Raw genomic sequence first — 21,156 nt, 5'->3', positions numbered from 1 at the left:
CACAGAGCCCTCATCAGAGCCTTCCCCAGACTCCAGGATTGGCCCATGTTCCTCCCCAACCTCCTCACCGTCTAAGTCTGCCACCAGCTCTGCTGGTTGCTGGCGGTCCACAACACTCACATCCAGAGACTTACCAAGGAGCTGGTGAACTTTCTGTTTTTCCTACCTATAGATACCTAGGATGGGATTTCTCAAGCTTGGTCACTTGAAGATGGGTGGACTTCAACTTCCAGAATTCCTCAGCCAGCCATCTGCTGTCAGCTCTGCTGGTCGCTGGAGGACCACAACAATCTTTATCATCTATCTATCTGCCTGCCTGCCTACCTGCCTGCCTGCCTGCCTGCCTGCCTACCTACCTACCTACCTACCTACCTACCTACCTACCCATCCATCCATCCATCCATCCATCCATCCATCTATCATCTATCTATCTATCTATCTATCTATCTATCTATCTATCTATCTATCTATCTATCTATCTATCTATCTATCTCTATATCTATCTATCTATCTATCTATCTATCTATCTATCTCATTTATCTGTTTCTCTCTCTCATCTATATCTATCTTTCTATCATCTATCAATATCATTTATCTCTATCTCTAGTTAGCTATCATCTAGCTATCTACCCATTTATCATCAACTATTCCTTTGCCCCTTCCCCAAAAATATTAAATTTCTAACAGGAAGAGTAAATATTGGAATTTAACATAAAACACATGATAATTTTCTTTTGCATACGATAGCTAGCTAGATGATAGATAGATAGATAGATAGATAGATAGATAGATAGATAGATAGATGATAGATAGATAGATAGCAATAGCAATAGCAATAGCAGATTTTTATATACCGCTTCATAGGGCTTTCAGCCCTCTCTAAGCGGTTTACAGAGTCAGCATATTGCCCCCAACAACAATCCGGGTCCTCATTTTACCCACCTCGGAAGGATGGAAGGCTGAGTCAACCCTGAGCCGGTGAGATTTGAACCGCTGAACTGCTGATCTAGCAGTCAGCTGAAGTGGCCTGCAGTACTGCACTCTACCCACTGCGCCACCTCGGCTCTGTTTAGATAGATAGATAGAAGATAGATAGATAGATAGATAGATAGATAGATAGATAGATAGATAGATAGATAGATAGATAGATAGATAGATGATAGATAGATAGATAGATAGATAGATAGATGATAGATGATAGATGATAGATGATAGATGATAGATAGATAGATAGATAGATAGATAGATAGATAGATAGATAGATAGATAGATGAACAGAGGAATTAGATTTGCAGGGATGTAAATTTCCATTAAAAAAAAGACAGAGGATGATGCCAGAATTAAAACTCTTCTTCATCCATTCCAGGCAGTGGGAAAATATCAAAAGTTTCATTAAGTACTGATTAGCTTTGTTTTATTTTCCAGTGATGTCTGGCACGTATGCTTCTCCGGTCTCTGACGCATCTTTTTCAGGATGTGTTCATGAAAGAAAAGGAGGGGGAAAAAACTTAGATCAAGGATACACCAAACTATTTTGCTAAGTGTAATAAGTTTAAAGTGATTCATATTGTTGCTTGATTTGTCACTTGGGTTACTTTGAGTAAGTCCGGCATTTCTGGAAGTGAGAGGGGGCTTCTGTTACAGATTTCAACCCATCTGCTTTGAGGGTTAGTAATGTCAGTTAGCTCAATCATGGTCTGTTCAGTAAACCCAATTCCACACCAGATGCTAAAGTATAAGGTAACCATGATGGCTACCATAACACTAGGGGAAGAAAATGGATTGGCATTCACGTGTAGGAAGTTATCACCCAGCCCTCTCCCAGAAAAATGAAATATCCTCAGAAATATTGAAAAGGCAGAATATTTCTCTGGATTTGAAAAGAAAGAAACATGTTTTAAAAGACAGAATAGCTGCCTGTAGCTTCCTGCCCACCCCCACTTTGTCAATGGGCCATTAAGAAGGCCAAGGTAGTCCCTTTACATAATAAAGAGTTCTCCACTTCAGCTCCAGGGAGATGGGATTAAAGCATGATAATACTGGCCCTTTACCCAACTCGCCACATGGCAGCTGAGAACTCAACCAAACCTGGATTCAAAACGCAGCCCAGAGAGTTGCCCCTGCATGGCTCCATGGGAGTGTGACAACCAATCAGAATGCAAGCTCAAGATCAAAGGCCAGAGAGGGCATAAAACCAGGGACTCAGCTTCTTCCCTTCCCTTCCCTTCTCCACCAACATTGAAGCATGTGATCACCTTTTCTGTTCAAGACTCAAACCATGTGGTCCTGTCCACTATTAAAACCATCTTTCCAAGCAGCCTCCATGTCTCCAGTGTCTTTTTCCCCACTTGGAACCGAACCCAGAAGGACATTTCTTTCATCACACGCAACACCCTGAAGTTGTTTGGCAGTTTTTGAAAGGTTCAGACAATAAAGTGAACTATAAACCAAAATTTTAAACCTAATATTCTTTTTTTAAAAAAAAAATTAAAAGTAATCGAATAGGCTGGGTTCCGATAACACTAAAGATCTCCATTCCAACCCTGCACCCTAAAATCAGATAATTTTAAAGCTTAGTACATTGCAATTAAAAAGGCAGCTCAGTGGCTAAGACGCTCAGTTTATTGATCAGAAAGGTCGGCCGTTCGGCAGTTCGAATCCCTAGTGCCGTGTAATGGAGGGAGCTCCCGTTACTTGTCCCAACTTCTGCCAACCTAGCAGTTCCAAAGCATGTAAAAATGTAGTAGAAAAAAACAATGTTCCGTGCGCCTTTGGCGTTGAGTTATGCCGGCCACATGACCACGGAGACGTCTTTGGACAGCGCTGGCTCTTCGGCTTTGAAACAGAGATGAGCACCGCCCCCTAGAGTCGAGAACAACTAGCACATATGTGCGAGGGGAACCTTTACCTTATCCTGCAATTATAATTTAATTATACATTATATAATTATATATATGTGTGTTTTTTTTAATTTGTGCTGATAAATAAATAAAGGGAGACTAGTATAGATCTATTTCAAGCTATTTAGCTCTCATCAGCTAGCCATACCCTTACTGGGATTGCTGATGAGAGCTAAATAGCTTGAAATAGATCTATACTAGTCTCCCTTTATTTATTTATCAGCACAAATTAAAAAAAAACACAAATATAACAAAGGCAACAGTAAAAATATTGGGTTTCTGTCGTGATGGACTCTTGTGACGAGCCGATTGACAGATGATGGAAGCAGTTAGCTTCTTCCCATAATTGGGGCTTACCAGGGGTTGTAAAAGTCTAATAAATTATATATATATAGAGAGAGCACAGGTTCGATTCCCAGCATGGGTATGGCTAGCTGATGAGAGCTAAATAGCTTGAAATAGATCTATACTAGTCTCCCTTTATTTATTTATCAGCATAAATATAACATATATATGTGTGTGTGTGTAGGTCTCTAGTTGTTCGGGTTTTCTCCCGCGTAGAATTGGAGATGTCTTGGCGACGTTTCGACGAAGTCACATTCGTCATCTTCAAGCTGCTTCAGACTACTTCAGGCTTGGTGTTTCCTATGTACACTTATGCATCCAAGACTAAATTCCTTGTGTGTCCAATCACACTTGGCCAATAAAGAATTCTTATTCTTCTTCATTGTTGCATGAATCCAGCCTGCTCAAAACTTTGGACCCAGCTAAGCTCACCAAGATAAACTAGCATGCAGCAGTGTAGAACACAGCTGGACTCACAGCTGCTTTGGGCAAACCTTGAGCTGGGACAAGCCCTCTTCAAGCAAAGGGAAAAAAAACTTATTTTCTTCATTTCTTAAGAGAGGCCAGTCACTAATTCTACCAACCGGCTTGAAAGCCCAAGAACTGATTCCCTGGCGTTTCCTAGGGGTGAACTCTCATCCAGTGCTTTCTGCGTGTCTTTCTCCTTCTGGAGCTCACCCCCTCCCCAATTCCTCGCCTTTTCCTTGCGTCACTTGAATTTTGGACCCCGGCCAGCCTCCCTCCCCCTTCCCCCCCCTCCTTCCCCTCCGTCCCATCCCCGATCTCAGAAAATGCAGAAAAGTTCCCTGCGCAAGAGGGGGCGCGATCTGGCTCGGCCAAAGCAGCAACCGTAAGACCCTTCTTGCCGCGCCCGATTGCCTCGTTCTGCGCCCAGCCAGGCGTCCCAAAGCGGGGCAGGAGCCGTTTGCCCCCCCCCTCCCCATTCCTGGGACCTGCGCGTCTCTTCCCTCCCACCCTTCTGGACCAAGGAATAACCGGAGGTCGTCTCCTTCCTCGCCCTTGCGATCCTGTCTCTTTCCTCGCCTTGCGCATCCCGGGATCTCCCTGCGCCCATGGCAGCGCGCAAGAGTCGGCCCAGCTGACTGCAGGCTTTGCGGCGTCTCTTGGTAAGAGTCCCGTTTTCCTTCTTTGGGCTTTTTGAGTGCAGAGGAGAGCAACAAAGAGGGTCAAAAGCATCTGGAGGCTAAACCTGCAGGATGAACGGTTGTGGGAACGGGGTATGGCTAAGTCTAAGGAAGAGAGGAGGATGACAGGGAGCAGAATGACAGCCTCCCAATATTTGATGGGGCTGTCACCGAGAAGAGGTGGGTGGGTGGGGTCCAGCTTATTCTCCAAATTACCTGTGAAAATATCTACAGACCCCTCACATCCTGGACATAAATTGTTTCAAGTCCTACCCTCAAATTGCCGCTATAGAGTACTGCACATCAGAACAACTAGACAGAAGGACAGTTTTTTCCCCACATGCCATCAATCTGCTTAACAACTAATTCCCACAACACTGTCATATTACCTACTAAGACTGTATTACTATTCTTCTCTTCCTCCCTAGTATCCATCTCTTCTCACTTATGGCTATAACCATGTTGCTTGTATATTTCTCAATTTATGTTGTTTTTAATTGTTTCCTAATAAGATTTGATAGCTTATTAGTAACCTGGACTATCACTAAGTGTTGTATCTTATGACTCTTGATGAATGTATTCTATTTTATTTGTCTTTATATACACTGAGAGCATATGCACCAAAGGCAAATTCCTTGTGTGTCCAATCACCCTTGGCCAATTAAGAATTCTATTCTATTCCATTCTATTGCACATTTTTTCTATACTATTCCATTCCATTCCATATTTTCTATTCTATTCCTTTCCATTCAATTCCATTCCATATTTTCTATTCTACTCCATTCCATATTTTCTATTTTATTCTATTCTATTCCATTCCATTTTATATTTTCTTTTCTATTCTATTCTATTCTATTCTATTCTATTCCATTCCATTCCATGCTATTTTATATTTTCTATTCTATTCCATTCCATTTTATATTTCCTTTTTTCCCTATTCTATTCCATTCCATTCCATTTTATATTTTCTTTTCTATTCCATTCCATTTTATATTTCCTTTTTTTCCTATTCTATTCTATTCCATTCCATTTTATATTTTCTTTTCTATTCCATTCCATTTTATATTTCCTTTTTTTCCTATTCTATTCCATTCCATTCCATTTTATATTTTCTATTCTATTCTATTCCATTCTATAGTGAAGGCAGGATAAGAAGCAATGGATGGAAACTAATCAAGAAGAGAAGCACCCTAGAACTAAGGATAAGTTCCTTAGAAGCGAAACACCTTCAAAAGAAAAGAAAAAAAGAAAGTTCCAGTTATGCTGTTAGTTTGTGAATAGAAAAACAAAACCGGAAGGAGCCCCTTGGCCCCACCTTCAGCAAGTTCAATTCAATTCAAACCTTTATTGTCATGTGTATAATGAGATTGGCTGAACTTTCCTTCGTGCAGCCCCCACCCACCCCCCCCGCCCCACCGAGTTAATAGAGTTTTGCAAGCCATAGTTGTTCTTCCAGAGAGTTCTTCCCTTCACCAGAGGGGTTGGGCTAGAAGACCTCCAAGGTCTCTTCCAAAGCTATCATTCTATGCCCCCCCCCCCCTCAATGTCATGCTTTTTGCAAGCCTGGTCCAGTTGCTACAGCAGCGCCCAAAATTCTTTTCGCTTTGTGTGTGCGTGCACGCGCTTGCTGGAAGAAAGGATCTCTCCTTAATCTCAGATCTGGTTTTCAGCTGCTGTAATAAATTAAGGAATTAAAGCAAGGCACTTGGGACGTGCTGGGAAAAAACCCCCTTGCTCGGTTTCAGGACGATCACTGAAGCAAACTTTCTCTCACAAACTTTCCAGGTTCTAAGGCATCTCCAATGAAATCCTGTTTAATTCCAAGAAGTGTTTGTAATATTATATTATTGTGTTTGTAGTGTAATATTGCCAACTCAGAGTGTCTTTTTTTAAAAAAAAAAGTTCCTTAATGTAACGGACGTCAAATGTTTTATTCATACTTGCATTTATTTCAAGTTTCAACCCTCAGGACACAGATGCTTTTTTACCCACTGGATGTGAGACATCGGCAGTGGGGGAATTGTTTTTATTTGGGAAGAGTGGCTTTCAAAGGTTGCAAGCAGGCTTTCAGGGGAAGCAGCACTTCTTGTCTTTCGTGGGCTTGTTTCCAAATGATTTTCAAATAGAATAGAATAGGATAGAATAGAATAGAATAGAATAGAAAATATGGAATGGAATAGAATAGAAAATATGGAATGGAATGGAATCGAAAGAATACAATAAAATAGAATAGAAAATCTGGAATGGAATGGAATGGAATAGAATAGAAAATATGGAATGGAATAGAATAGAATAGAAAATATGGAATGGAATGGAATAGAATAGGAAATATGGAATGGGATGGAATAGAAAATATGGAATGGAATAGAATAGGAAATATGGAATGGAATGGAATAGAATAGAAAATATGGAATGGGATGGAATAGAAAATATGGAATGGAATGGAATGGAATAGGAAATATGGAATGGAATGGAATGGAATAGAATAGAAAATATGGAATGGAATAGAAAATATGGAATGGAATGGAATGGAAAATATGGAATGGAATGGAATAGAATAGAAAATATGGAATGGAATAGAAAATATGGAATGAAATAGAATAGAATAGAAAATATGGAATGGAATGGAATAGAATAGGAAATATGGAATGGGATGGAATAGAAAATATGGAATGGAATAGAATAGGAAATATGGAATGGAATGGAATAGAATAGAAAATATGGAATGGAATAGAAACTATGGAATGGAATGGAATAGAATAGGAAATATGGAATGGAATGGAATGGAATAGAATAGAAAATATGGAATGGAATAGAAACTATGGAATGGAATGGAATAGAATAGGAAATATGGAATGGAATGGAATAGAATAGAAAATATGGAATGGAATAGAAAATATGGAATGGAATGGAATGGAATAGAAAATATGGAATAGAAAAGAATAGAAAATATGAAGTTGAATGTAATGTAGAATAGAACCGAACCGAACCAAACAGAATAGAATAGAATAGAACTGTGATGGTGAACCTATGGCACCCGTGCCACAGGTGGCACGCGGAGCCATTTGTCTGGGCATGCGAGGCGTTGCTCTGTCAGCTGGCCAGCACACATGTGCGCACTGGCCAGCTGACTTCGGCCTTCTTTTGAGGCCATTTTTCACTGAAAAACCAGCCCTACGGGCAAACCGGAAGTTTGGGAACAAACGGTTGTTTTTTGCCCTCCAGAGCCATCAGACTTCCCTGAAGGCTCCGGAGGGCAAAAAACGACCCTACAAGCAAACCAGAAGTCACTTTTAAGAAAAGTTCTTTAAAAGTGAGGGAGATATTCAGAGATGCGCCTGTCATAAAAATAGCCCATGTTGGATGTGGTGGTTCAGTGGCTAAGACACTGAGTTTGTCAATCAGAAAGGTCGGCAGTTCAGCAGTTCGAATCCCTAGCACCACATAATGGAGTGAGCTCCTGTTACTTGTCCCAGCTTCGGCCAACCTAGCAGTTTGAAAGCATGTAAAAAATGCAAGTAGAAAAATAGGAACCACGTTTGGTGGGAAGGTAACAGCCTTCAGTGCACCTTTGGCATTGAGTCATGCCGGCCACATGACTACGGAGACATCTTCAGACAGGCGCTGGCTCTTTGGCTTTGGAACAGAGATGAGCACTGCCCCCTAGAGTCAGGAATGCGAGGGGAACATTGGAACTATAAAGCACAATCAAACATCAGCTCAGGAAACGTTTTATGGCAATTGGTATTATGTCATAAAGTGTTTTATGATCATACAGAATAACAGCGTTGGAAGGGACCTTGTAAGTCATCTAGTCCAACCCTATGCTCAAGCAGGAGACCCTATACCCTTTCTGACAACTGGCAGTCCAGTCTCTTCTTGAAAGCCTCCAGTGATGAAGCTCCCATAACTTTTTGAAGGCAACTTCTGTTCCATGGGTTGATTGTTCTCACTGTCAGAAATTTCTAGGTTGAATCTCTTTTTGATCAGTTTCCATCCATTGCTCCTTGTCTCACCTTCAGGTTTTAGGTTTCAGATTGTCCCCCTCCTCTGAGGTAGCCCCTCAAATATTGGAAATACTGCTATCGTATCGTCCCTGGTCCTTTTCTTCATTATACTTGCCATGCCCAGTTCCTGCAACTGTTCTTCATACGTTGCCTCCCCTAGTCCTTCTTTTCATTAAACTAGACATCCCCAGTTCCTGCAACCGTTCTTCATATGTTTTAGCCTCCAGGCCCCTAATCATTTTTGTTGCTCTTCTCTAGAGACTCTACAACTTTTTTTACATCATGGTGACCAAAACTGGATGCAGTATTCTAGGTATGGTCTTACTAAAGCTTTATAGAGTAGTATTAGTACCACACGTGATCTTGATTCAATCTCTCTGTTAATGCAATTTAGGATTATATTCACTTGTTTGGCGCTGGCTGCACACCAGGGGTGGGTTCCTGCCAGTTCTAACCTCTTCTATAGAAGAGGTTCCACAGATCTACATTGTCGTTTAGAACCGGTTCCAGTTCCCTTCCCCCACCCGTCCACACATCATCAAGATGAAGAGCGAGAGGAGGAATTCTGGGAGTTGAAGTCCACAAGTCTTAAAGCTGTCAAGTTTGAACACCCCTGGGTTTTTTTTTCCCTAAAGGGTTAGGGATGCAAGGGTCTTGTAACTTGACAGCTTTAAGACGTCCGTGCTTCAAATGCCAGAGTTTCTGAGCCAACATTTCGGGTTGCTAAGCAAGAGCGTTGTTAAGTGAGTTTCACCACATTTTACAAGTTGGCCATGCCCTCTCAGTCACATGATTGCCAAGCCACTCCCACTCAGTCACATGGCCGGCAAGCCTCTCCCACCCAGTCATATGGCCGGCAAGCCACTCCCACAAAGCAGGCCACACCTACAGAAGAGGTTCTAAAAAAAATTGAAACCCATCACTGCTGCACACTGCTGTCTCATATTTAATATCATGTTTATGTCGTATAACCGTTGGAACAAATGTCCTTCTGGATTCAGTTCCAAGTGGGGGGAAAGACGCTAGAAACAGGGAGGCTGCTTGGAAAGATGGTTTAATGGTAGAAAAGGTGATCACATGCTTCAAGATGTTGGTGAAGAAGAAGAAAGGCAGAGATGCTGAGAGAACCCTGAATTTTATGCCCCCTCTGGGCTTTGAATTTGATCTTGTGTTCTGATTGGTTATCAGACTCCCATGGGGGCCATGCAGGAGCAATTCTGTAGGCTATCTTGCTTGGCTTGCTGGGTGATGATGTAATCTTCCCAGGTGCCCTGTGGTGAGATGGGTAAAGCACTAATACTTATCATGCCTTAATCCCATCACACTGGAGCTGAAGGGGGTAGATTGTTGTTATGTAGAATAGACTGATACAGATCTTAATGGCTCATTGACAAAGGTGGGAGGAGCTGAGTTTTTGTCTCCCATTTAAAGGAAATATTCTGCCCTTTCATACTTCCTAAAATATTTCATTTCTCTAAGAGAGGGGTGGGTTTTAACTTCCAACATAACATTTGGCCAACTTTCAATTCCACATGAGTCATGAATTGAAATTTGGGTGCATTCTATAAGTTAGCCTAGTTGAGTTATCTTGGTTCAAAAATGTTGACTTTATAATGCTTTTCACCAGTGGTGGGATTGAAATAATTTAACAACCAGTTCTCTGTCCTAATGACCAGGTGGGTAGGTGGGGCTTTATGGTCATGTGACCGTGTGGGTGTGGCCAACTCAACATTACTCAGGTCGATGGACGCTTCGCCTTAGCTGTGACAATGTAATAAGAATTAACCGGAGAGGCAGTTTCTGTAAGCAGGGCAATAAAGATTAAGCTAGAAACAACACCAGAATGTTTCCTTCCTGCCTTCCTTACAGGATTAGCCCTGTAAAGTGGAAAAAAACTAAAAAAAGATTTCTTCCAACAACCGTTTCTCTAAACTGCTTAGAAAGTTAAGAACCGGTTCTCCCGGATAGGTGCGAACCGGCTGAATCCCACCACTGTTTTTCACCCAGTTAAAGGTTTCAAGAACAAGGGCTTCAGTAGTATATCTATTTCACGACGTCATTAAAAATCCATTTTAAATGATAACTCACTCATGAATGAAATTGACAGCACAGAATTAAACCGTCTTCAAAGAAAGATGAGTCAATTAAAAAAACAAAGAGGAAGTCCTTTATATTTAAGACAATAGTACGGTGAAATCACAGCCCAGAACTGGAAATACTTGTACAGATCAGTGTTTCTCAAGCTTGGTAACTTTAAGATGTTTTCCCCAGCCAGCATAGCATAGGTGGCTAGAGAATTCTGGGAGTTGAAGTCCACACATCTTAATGTTGCTAAGGTTGAGAAATACTGGCATAGAGGTTATAATTCTTCCCAAACAGGAATTAACTATGATCTCTTTGGAACCTACTTCTTAGCTTTGTCATCTTAGCTTGCAGCTAAGAAAAAGGGAACAAAAAGATGAAGGTGTATTTTTTCCCCTCGTTGCAGGATTTGAGAAAAGTGAAAGGAGTCTTTTGTATGCCAGTTGTTGGGCAATGGTGGCAGGAAGATGTTGGCCAGGAAAAGCATCATCCCAGAAGAATATGTTCTTGCCCGCATTGCAGCTGAGAATTTGGGCAAGCCCCGCATCCGAGACCGCCAACGCAAAGCCCGCTTCATTGCCAAAAACGGCGCGTGCAACTTGGCCCACAAGAACATCCGCGAGCAGGGACGATTCCTGCAAGACATCTTCACCACCCTGGTGGACCTGAAATGGCGCCACACTTTGGTGATCTTCACCATGTCCTTCCTCTGCAGCTGGTTGTTTTTCGCCATGATGTGGTGGCTGGTGGCTTTCGCCCATGGAGACATGGATAAGCCTTGCAGCAATGAAGACATCGACAAATGGAAACCGTGCATCACCTGCATCAGGTAAGGAGTCACGCCTTGAAGATGAGAGGTTGGATGCCACGACTGCAGACGGTCAGCTCTGAAGCGAAACTTGGCTGAAGCCACCTTGGGCTGCCTCATAGTTGTCATGAACCCTGGGAAGGTGAAGGGAGGGGGGAAGTAGATAGATTGTCTAACAGTCAAAACAAAAAAGTTTTCTCATGGGAACCAAGGTCATCTCAACAGATGCCAGTTTGAAGGAGGGGAAGAGTGACCAAGCAGCCGACCAGCCTTGGACAATGTGACTGATGACCTCCTGGAGGGGGAAAAAAATTGCTCTTTTAATTAGGGGGAAACCTCGGGAATTTTTAGAGTTGGTTTTCACCAGCTGTGCCGATATGATGTATCCAATAAACATGTTCTTTGAGGAATCTACTTGCCTCAGAGTTCTGCTTTTGGTGAATGCATTACGCTGACACAGACATGCAAACAAATCCAGGGCTTCATAAATACAGGTAGTCCTCGATGTACGGCCACAATTGAGGCCAACATTTCTGTTCCTAAGCAAGGGAGGTTCCTAAGTGAACCTTTGCCCCATTTTATGACTTTTCTTTGCACAGTTGTTAAGTTGCGGGTATTAAGTTAGGAACCTAGTGTTACGCAAATCTGGCTACCGCATTGACTTTGCTTGTCAGAAGGTCGCAAAAGGGGATCACACACTCTTGGGGCATTGCAACCGTCATAAATATGAAGCCAAGTATCCAAATGTTGATCATGTGACCATGGGGATCAGTGGTGGGTTGCTTATCCCGTTCCAACCGATTCGGTTGGAACAGGGCCGGCGGCGTCCTCGTGCACGCACCCAGTTCACGCATGCGTCTTAGCGCCTGCGCGAGGCTCCAGCTGCTCGCAGAGAATCGCGCAGGCGCTGTATGTGCCATGCGCCTGCGTGGAAGCGCAGAAGCCTTTAAAGACCGGTAAGGAGCGCGGGCGGGCGGGTGGGCCCTTCGACGTTCCCGGAAGTTATTTACTTCTGGATTCACCGACCAACCAGTTCGCGGGGACCACCGCGAACCGGTTGAAACCCTGATGGGGATGCTGCATTGGTCGTAAGTGTGAAAAACAGTCATAAGTCAATTCTTTCAGTCACTTCAAACTAAGGACTACCTGCAGTTTATTCACATAATATGTTAAGGCCGTAACCCAATCTTGATTTGATCTGATGTGTTGTGTGAACCCATGTTCAGTGTTTCCCCAAAAATAAGACAGGGTCTTATTTTCTTTTGAGCACTGAAACAAGCACTTGGCCTTATTTGGGGGGAAGTCTTACTGTGTTTCCCCCAAAATATGACATGTCCTGAAAATTGGAGTGGGCAAAAATATAAGCCTTCTCCTGAAAATAAGCCCATTGGACCATCTACATCTCTGGCCAGGCAGAGGGCCACTCACTGACCCAGCAGTATCCTGAAGGAGCCAAGCTGCATGAGCACCTGTTCCCCCCCCCGGCTTGGCGCCTTCGGGATGCTCCTAGGACAATGAATGGCGCTCTGCCTGGCTGGAGGGGGGGGGCGGTTGCCAGGCAGTTGCTCTCTTGTGAGCGGGCTCTTGAAGAGCCTGGCACGAGGATGGGAGGACGCGGGCACAGCCTCAGGGGCAAATGGCTGTGTTGCGCTGTCACAGCAGCACAACACAGCAGCCATGAAGTGAACCCGCTCGCTGCCTCCAGCACCCGTAAAACAATAAGCCCCCCCCCAATAATAAGGCCCATATTTTGGAGGGCAAAAGGAAATAAGACCCTGTCTTACTTTCAGGAAAACATGGTACTATTTTTGAGGTGCAGGAGGCGACAAGCATGGTCACCTCATGGCTGCTGCTGTGTTGCAATATTTTAGGGAAGGTCTTATTTTTGAGGTTTATTTTAGCGCATGCGCTCAAAAGCCTGATTGGGCTTATTATCCAGGGAGGTCTTATTCTCGGGGAAACAGGTTATACGATGCAGGATTTTTCAGTGGATTTGACCAACCTTATATGCATGCTTGCAAAATGGAAAACAGCTGATTAGTTAAGTTTCTGTACTTTATGACTGCATTCCACTTTTTCCACCTTTCCGACAGGTCCTTCGTCTCTGCTTTCCTCTTCTCCATTGAGGTCCAGGTCACCATTGGTTTCGGGGGAAGGATGATGACCGAGGAATGTCCCATAGCCATCAGTGTTTTGATCCTCCAAAACATTGTGGGCTTGATCATCAATGCGGTCATGTTGGGTTGTATCTTTATGAAAACCGCCCAGGCCCACCGGAGAGCAGAAACATTAATCTTCAGCCGGAACGCGGTCATCGCTGTCCGTAATGGCCACCTGTGTTTCATGTTCCGCGTAGGGGACCTAAGGAAAAGCATGATCATTAGTGCCTCAGTACGAATCCAGGTTGTCAGGAAGACCACCACTCCAGAAGGAGAAGTCATCCCAATCCACCAGCTCGACGTTCCAGTAGACAATCCTCTTGAAAACAACAATATTTTCTTGGTGGCTCCGTTGATCATTTGTCATGTCATTGATAAGCGGAGTCCTCTGTATGACATCTCCGCCAACGACCTGGCCAACAAAGACCTAGAAATCATTGTCATACTTGAAGGTGTGGTGGAAACCACTGGAATCACCACCCAAGCCAGAACGTCCTACATATCAGAAGAGATCCTCTGGGGACATCGCTTTGTGCCCATCGTCACGGAAGAAGAAGGGACGTATGCGGTGGACTACTCCAAATTTGGCAACACCAGCAAAGTTGCGGCGCCCCGCTGCAGTGCCAAGGAGCTGGATGAGAAGCCCTCCATTCTCATCCAGACCCTCCAGAAAAGTGAGCTGTTCCATCAAAACTCTTTGAGGAAACGTAACTCCATGCGAAGGAATAACTCCATGCGGAGGAATAATTCAATCCGGAGGAATAACTCTTCCTTCATTGTGCCTAAAGTCCAGTTCATCACACCGGAAGGCAACCAGAACCCCATGGAAACATGACAGACCCAACCAGTCATATTCGGTGGGCCTGCAAAAACCGGGCTTTATCTTTGTTATAATATTAGTATTAATTTGATATAAACATTTAATAGCTATTAAGGGTTATTTATTATATGCAAATGTGGGTTGTAGCTGAGGCCATTATTAATAGGTGGACCAACGTTTGCATGTCCTCAACCAACCAACACAACTGAGGCCAAACTTTCTGCTTTTAAGCGAGAACGTTATTAAATATCGCCCCCGTTTTATGAACTTCTTTGCCACGGTTGGTAAGTGGATCACTGTAGTTATTAGGTCAGTGTTTCTCAACCTTGGCGACTTTCAGTCCTGTGGACTTCAACTCCCAGAATTCCCCCAGCCAGCCATGCTGGCTGGGGGATTCTGGGAGTTGAAGTCCAAAGGACTGAAAGTCGCCAAGGTTGAGAAACACTGTGTTAGGTGAATTGTGCGGTCATTAAGCAAATCTAGCTTTCCCCATTGATTTTACTTGGCTTTGCTTGCTTGGCAAGTACCGTGTTTCCCCGAAAATAAGACAGGGTCTTATTTTCTTTTGACCCCCGAAATAAGCGCTTGGCCTTATTTTCGGGGAGGTCTTATTATTTTTGAGGCGCAGGAAGAGGCAGTGATCGTGGTCACCTCATGGCTGCTGCCGTGTTGCAATATTTTCAGGGAGGGCTTATTTTCAGGGGAGGGCTTATTTGAGCGCATGTGCTCAAAAGCCCGATTGGGCTTATTATCCGGGGAGGTCTTATTTTCAAGAAAACAGGGTAGGAACGTTAGACGTGGTGACCCTGGGACAGTGCAACTCTCCTAAGTATCTCTCAGTTGCCAAGCACCTGAATTTTGATCATGTGATTGTGGGGATGCTGTGATGGGCGTGTGAAAAATGGCCGTACGTCACTTTTTTTCAGTGTCGTCGTAACTTTGAACGGTCACTGAATGAATGTGTCAAGCTTGAAGTGCGCTTTTGCTGTTATCACTTCTCAACTTGTCAAGGACTAGAGGGGGGGGTGAGATGGAATACAGGTTCTAGACTTCAAGAAAGAGAGCTGTGAGAACCAAGGACACATCTGCAGGTGTTAGCTAAGATCGGACCTTCTTTCTCATAACAATACGATGACACTCAATTGGATAACGTGACTTACACAAATAGGGGGCAGGGAGAATTCTATATTGTAACTATGTGGGTTTGCGCGGGAATTAGGTAGAGCTGGTTTTGCTTTCAATAGTACCAAAATGATGCACTCAATAAAGTTTTGCATTAAGACACTGGCAGGTCTCGAGTGTGCTTGCTTTAATTGAGTTCGTCAGTCAGGACGTTGACAGAATAATGCTTGTAAGTTGAGGACTATCTGCAATTTTCTGGCTACCCATAAACACATAAAACATTACAAGAACATATAAAGAGAAAGGCGGGGAAACTTTCATTTTCAAAAGACACAGAGGAAAATCGAACCTTTAAAATTTTATAGGGCATGATGAGGACTTTGTGAAATGCAGAATATAAGCCTTTTTTTTAAAAGCTCCAAGTAATCAAATACAGCCTTAAATCATAACCATGTCAGGGCATCTTCTGTAAAATTCTTATTTATTTCTTTTGTTTAAGTTACTGGTAATTCTTGCTGGTTAGCTCTGTATATTCAGGCGTGAGAGTTCTTCCATTAGCACACTAGAGCGACTGAGTGTTGACAGAAACACAATCCAGATAAGACTATTAAGAAAGAAAAAGGAGGCACAGATACGCCTGAAGGAAGTAATTGTGTGTGAACCCACAAGAATGGCGGGGGAGGAGGAGAAGGAGGAGGAAGAGAAGAAGGAAGAATGATAATGAAGGGGAAGAAAAAGAGAGATTTTTTTTAAAAAAAACTAGGTTTATATTACGTAGTGGATCAGATTTAAAAGAAGTTGTCCAGTGTACTATGAACAAGCCACCACTGTCTTAGCCAGAGATGGTATTCACTCGGTTCTGAGCAGTTCTAGAGACGTGGTAGTGGAAATTTTTTTTTCATTTTTTAAATTTTTATTAAACAAACAACACACACACAAAAATAATCATCTTACATTACATCTTGTAGAAAGTGTGTCAATTGGTTATAATTAGCTTTCGTGCATCTCTTCCACAGTTATTACTTACATTCATATCAAATGTCAAAGTTCTTAATGAGTCTTACTTTCAACATATCATAGTTTTCATTTGACTGAAATTGTTTTAGTGTCCTAGAATAATCCATAGTTAAAAAACACAACCACCTAATGGCATTTCATTAATTATTACAGAGTCATCCAATAGCCTTAAACCTTTATAACATATTCTAAACAAAAATTAGTTGACAAAATTTCTAAGCTCTTTCCCACCCCCAAAATCACTGTTTACAATTTGTGTCCAAGTTTCTTTTGTTATGGTAGTACTAGATAGATAGATAGATAGATAGATAGATAGATAGATAGATAGATAGATAGATAGATAGATAGATATAGATAGATATAGATATAGATATAGATATAGATATAGATATAGATATAGATATAGATATAGATATAGATATAGATAGATAGATAGATAGATAGATAGATAGATAGATAGATAGATATGTTTATTTATATGCCGCCCTTTTCCCTGGGGGGACTCAGGGTGGCTCACAACTTAAAAGGGGGGGGGAGGAAGACAAACTTTTAACATATAAGGCAATACATAATTAAAACACAACATTCATACTATTCGGGCGGGTTACAATCTTAGCCCCAGGCCTGACGGGATAGCCAGATTCTGAGGGCTGTGCGGAAGGTCTGGAGGGTGGTGAGGGTACGAATCTCCACGGGGAGATCGTTCCATAGGGTCGGAGCTGCCACCGAGAAGGCTCTCCTCCATGTGGTTGCCAGTCGACATTGACCGGCAGATGGAACTTGGAGGAGGCCTAATCGATGAGATCTAATAGGTTGCGTGGAGGTAATTGGCAGTAGGCGGTCTCTCAAGTACCCAGATCCACTACCATGAAGGGCTTTATGGGTGACAAGTAGCACCTTGAAGTGTACCCGGAGCTCGACAGGTAGCCAGTGCAGCTCGCGGAGGATAGGTGTTATGTGAGTGAAGCGAGGTGCACCCACAATCGCTCACGCGGCTGCATTCTGGACTAGCTGAAGTCGCCGAATACTCTTCAAGGGCAGCCCCATGTAGAGCACATTGCAGTACTCCAGCCTAGAGGTCACAAGGGCACGAGTGACTGTTGTGAGAGCCTCCCGGTTCAGGTAGGGGCGCAACTGGTGCACCAGGCGAACCTGGGCAAATGCCCCCCTGGTCACAGCTGACAAATGATGTTCGAAAGTCAGCTGTGGGTCCAGGAGGACTCCCAATATGTGTGTGTGTGTGTGTGTGTGTGTGTATGTGTGTGTGTGTGTGTGTGTGTGTGTGTGTGTGTATGTATATGTATATGTATATGTATATGTATATGTATATGTATATGTATATGTATATGTATATGTATATGTATATGTATATGTATATGTATATGTATATGTATATGTATATGTATATGTATATGTATGTAATTAGTGTCACAACCCCTGGTATGCCCAAATATGGGAGGAAGCTTGAATCCTAGTAAGGGTATGGCTAGCTGATGAGAGCTAAATAGCTTGAAATAGATCTATACTAGTCTCCCTTTATTTATTTATCAGCACAAATACAACACACACACACACACACACACACACACATATATATAAACTGTATCCCTTATCCTTATCATTCCATTGTTAGTTGTTATAATTAATATTAGTTAACAAAAAATCCTTTACTGTTATATCTATTTTCTTCTCAGCAGACCAACATATATGTATACCTTATTGCCCTTATCAATTATTTATTTAATACAACCATCTATGTTACTAAATTATTACTTTTTATAAAACTTAGTTAATTTTTTTGTTATCTACTTTCATATATCCAATAACATTACACCTTTATAACATATTCAAAGTAAGAATTAATTAATTAAATTTCTAAACCTTTTTTTCCCCAAATCATGATTTAGTAGTGGAAATTTTGAGTAGTTTGGAGAACCGGCAAATACCACCTCTGGCTGGCCACGCCCCTGAACTATTCGCTGCCTCCTGAGTCCCAGCTGATGGGCTGGGTCTTCTTCTGTTGCCCTTCACAGGAGAACGGAGCTGGAAAGCCGATTAGTGGGGAGGGAATGGAGATTTTGCAGTATCCTTCCCCTGCCGTGCCCACTAAGCCACGCCCACCAAGCCATGCCCACAGAACTGGTAGTAAAACATTTTAAATCCCACCACTGGCCTTAGCATGTGTGTGAACCAAGCCAATATTAACCTGTAACATCACGTATTTTTGTTTGATCATGGAGCGTTACATGATCATAGGACTTGTGTTTTTGTAGCCAAGTTTCAAAGTTTAAAGTCAGGTTCGAATACAGAAGGTGAGAACTGCTGCAATGGTGAGAAGAATTATTTTATTTTACTTTCTACGGCGCTTTTGTAGCACAAACTCATTCTGCCCCATCTTATTCATCTGCAAATCCTTTTTTAAAAAATACAATTGCACAAACTGCATATTTGTGGGCAAGTTTTGTCGGCGTGAGAATTCATAAATATTTTTCCAAGCACAATCTCATCGTTGTCCCAAGCTTTTTCAGTATGCAAATGTCCCTAATTTATGCATTTTCACATGCAATTAACTGTAACACTGCGTCATAGACATTTCCTCTCTTCTGAGTCAAGTTGGGGGGTGGGGGGGAATCATTGACCTGGTGGAAAATTATAGTGGGATTACATTTACTGCATAGAGGTCATCTTGAATCCAAGAATGTTGTATGATTATCATCCTGTTCCATCCTCCTCTTCTTAAAAAAGAAGAAATTCATTGAGAAGATGGGCAGATTTCAGTTATGGAAAATCATGGATGAAGCCTGTTTTCTAGAATCATTTCAGGTGATTTAGTATGGAGAGAGCATTAGCCACATTTGTCCATGAACGTCAATAGATCTGGGTTGAGAGTGATGGATTCATTTTCATGCTTCTTGATTTCTCAATGGCCTTCAATGCAGTGGTGGGTTTCAAATTTTTTTAAAACTTCTTCTGTAGGTGTGGCCTGCTATGTGGGAGTGGCTTGGCAGTCATGTTACTGGGTGGGTGTGGGTGTGTAAAATGTGGTGAAACTCACTTAACAACGCTTTTGTTTAGCAACCAAAATGTTGGCTCAGAAACTCTGGCATTTGAAGCACACAAGTCTTAAAGCTGCCAAGTTACAAGACCTTTGCACCCCTAACCATTTAGGAAAAAACAACCCCAGGGGTGTTCAAACTTGACAGCTTTAAGACTTGTGGACTTCAACTCCCATAATTCCTCCTCCAGTCAAGTTGGCTCAGGAACTCTGGTATTGAAGCACGCAAGTCTTGAAGCTGTCAAGTTACAAGACCCTTGCACCCGTAACCCTTTAGAAAAAAAAAAAACCCACGGGTGTTCAAACTTGACAGCTTTAAGACTTGTGGACTTCAACTCCCAGAATTCCTCCTCTAGCTCTTCATCTTGATGATGTGTGGACGGGCGGGGGGAGGGAGCTGGAACCGGTTCTAAACGGCACTGTAGATTTGTGGAACTTCTTCTATAGAAGAGGTTAGAACTGGCAGGAACCCACCCCTGCTTCAATGCCAATGGAATAGAATAGAATAACAGAGTTGGAAGGGACCTTGGAGGTCTTGTAATCCAACCCCCTGCTTAGGCAGGAAACTCTACAATACTTCAGACAAATGGTTATCCAACATCTTCTTAGAAACTTCCAGTGTTGGAGCATTCACCACTTCTGGAGGCAAATTGGTCCACTGATTAATTGTTCTAACTGTCAGGAAATTTCTCCTCAGTTCTAAGTTGGTTCTCTCCTTGATTAATTTCCACCCATTGCTTCTTGTTCTACCCTCAGGTGCTTTGGAGAATAGTTTGACTCCCTCTTCTTTGGAGCAGCCCCTGAGATATTGGAACGCTGCTATCATGCCTCCCCTAGTCCTTCTTTTCATTAAACTAGACATACCCAGTTCCTGCAACCGTTCTTCATATGTTTTAGCCTCCAGTCCCCTAATCATCTTTGTTGCTCTACTCTGCACTCTTTCTAGAGTCTCCACATCTTTTCTACATCATGGCAACCAAAACTGGATGCCGTATTCCAAGTGTGGCCTTACCAAGGCATTATAAAGTGGTATTAACACTTCACCTCATCTTGATTCTATCCCTCTGTTTATTCAGCCTAGAACTGTGTTGGCTTTTTTGGCAGCTGGTGCAAACAGCTTGCCTCCAAAAGTTGTGAATGCTCCAACACTGGAAGTTTTTAAGATGATGTTGGATAACCATTTGTCTGAAGTGGTGTAGGGTTTCCTGCCTAGGCAGGGGGTTGGACTAGAAGACCTCCAAGGTCCCTTCCAACTCTGTTATTCTATTCTAGTATAATATCAGTTTCTATGAATTTTTGCAAAAATGATTACAATTGAGCCTGCTTTCTTTCTCCTCTTCGAAATAATAGAATTTCATAAGATATTTTGAAGGAAGCATTCAAACCTGCTCGTTCATTTCAGGATCTAGTCCTCTTAAAATAATAGGCACTGGAAAGCATTTCGAAGTTGCTTAAAAAAATCTTGTCTAATAAACAAACAAAGAATAGGCTTCAGCCAATGTATCTCTAAATTAATGCCTATTAGATGATTTCAGAACAAAGCATCTCAGGATCTTCATAGACAGTATAAAATTATTGGTGTCTGACAAAATAACATAAAGCATAGAAATATCTATTATCCCCAGAAGATCAGTCTGTGCACTTTAAGAAATGGACTTTTTTTTTAAGGAAACCCGATACTAATAATTAGAAATAG

General features: G+C 42.4%; 1 protein-coding gene across 1 annotated transcript; it reads left to right on the top strand.

Moving 5' to 3' along the window:
- Positions 1-4,030: 4,030 nt before the first annotated feature.
- On the top strand, positions 4,031-14,646 carry KCNJ8 (potassium inwardly rectifying channel subfamily J member 8). Its single transcript, XM_032220543.1, has 3 exons — positions 4,031-4,372; positions 10,886-11,308; positions 13,381-14,646. The coding sequence occupies exons 2-3, from the start codon at positions 10,947-10,949 to the stop codon at positions 14,279-14,281; spliced, it is 1,263 nt and encodes a 420-aa protein (XP_032076434.1). The 5' UTR covers positions 4,031-4,372; positions 10,886-10,946; the 3' UTR covers positions 14,282-14,646.
- Positions 14,647-21,156: the final 6,510 nt, after the last annotated feature.

The sequence above is a fragment of the Thamnophis elegans genome, chromosome 7 (genome assembly GCF_009769535.1).
Source record: "Thamnophis elegans isolate rThaEle1 chromosome 7, rThaEle1.pri, whole genome shotgun sequence".
NCBI classification, from domain to species: Eukaryota; Metazoa; Chordata; class Lepidosauria; order Squamata; family Colubridae; genus Thamnophis; species Thamnophis elegans.
This window is presented reverse-complemented; position numbering and strand designations above follow the sequence as displayed.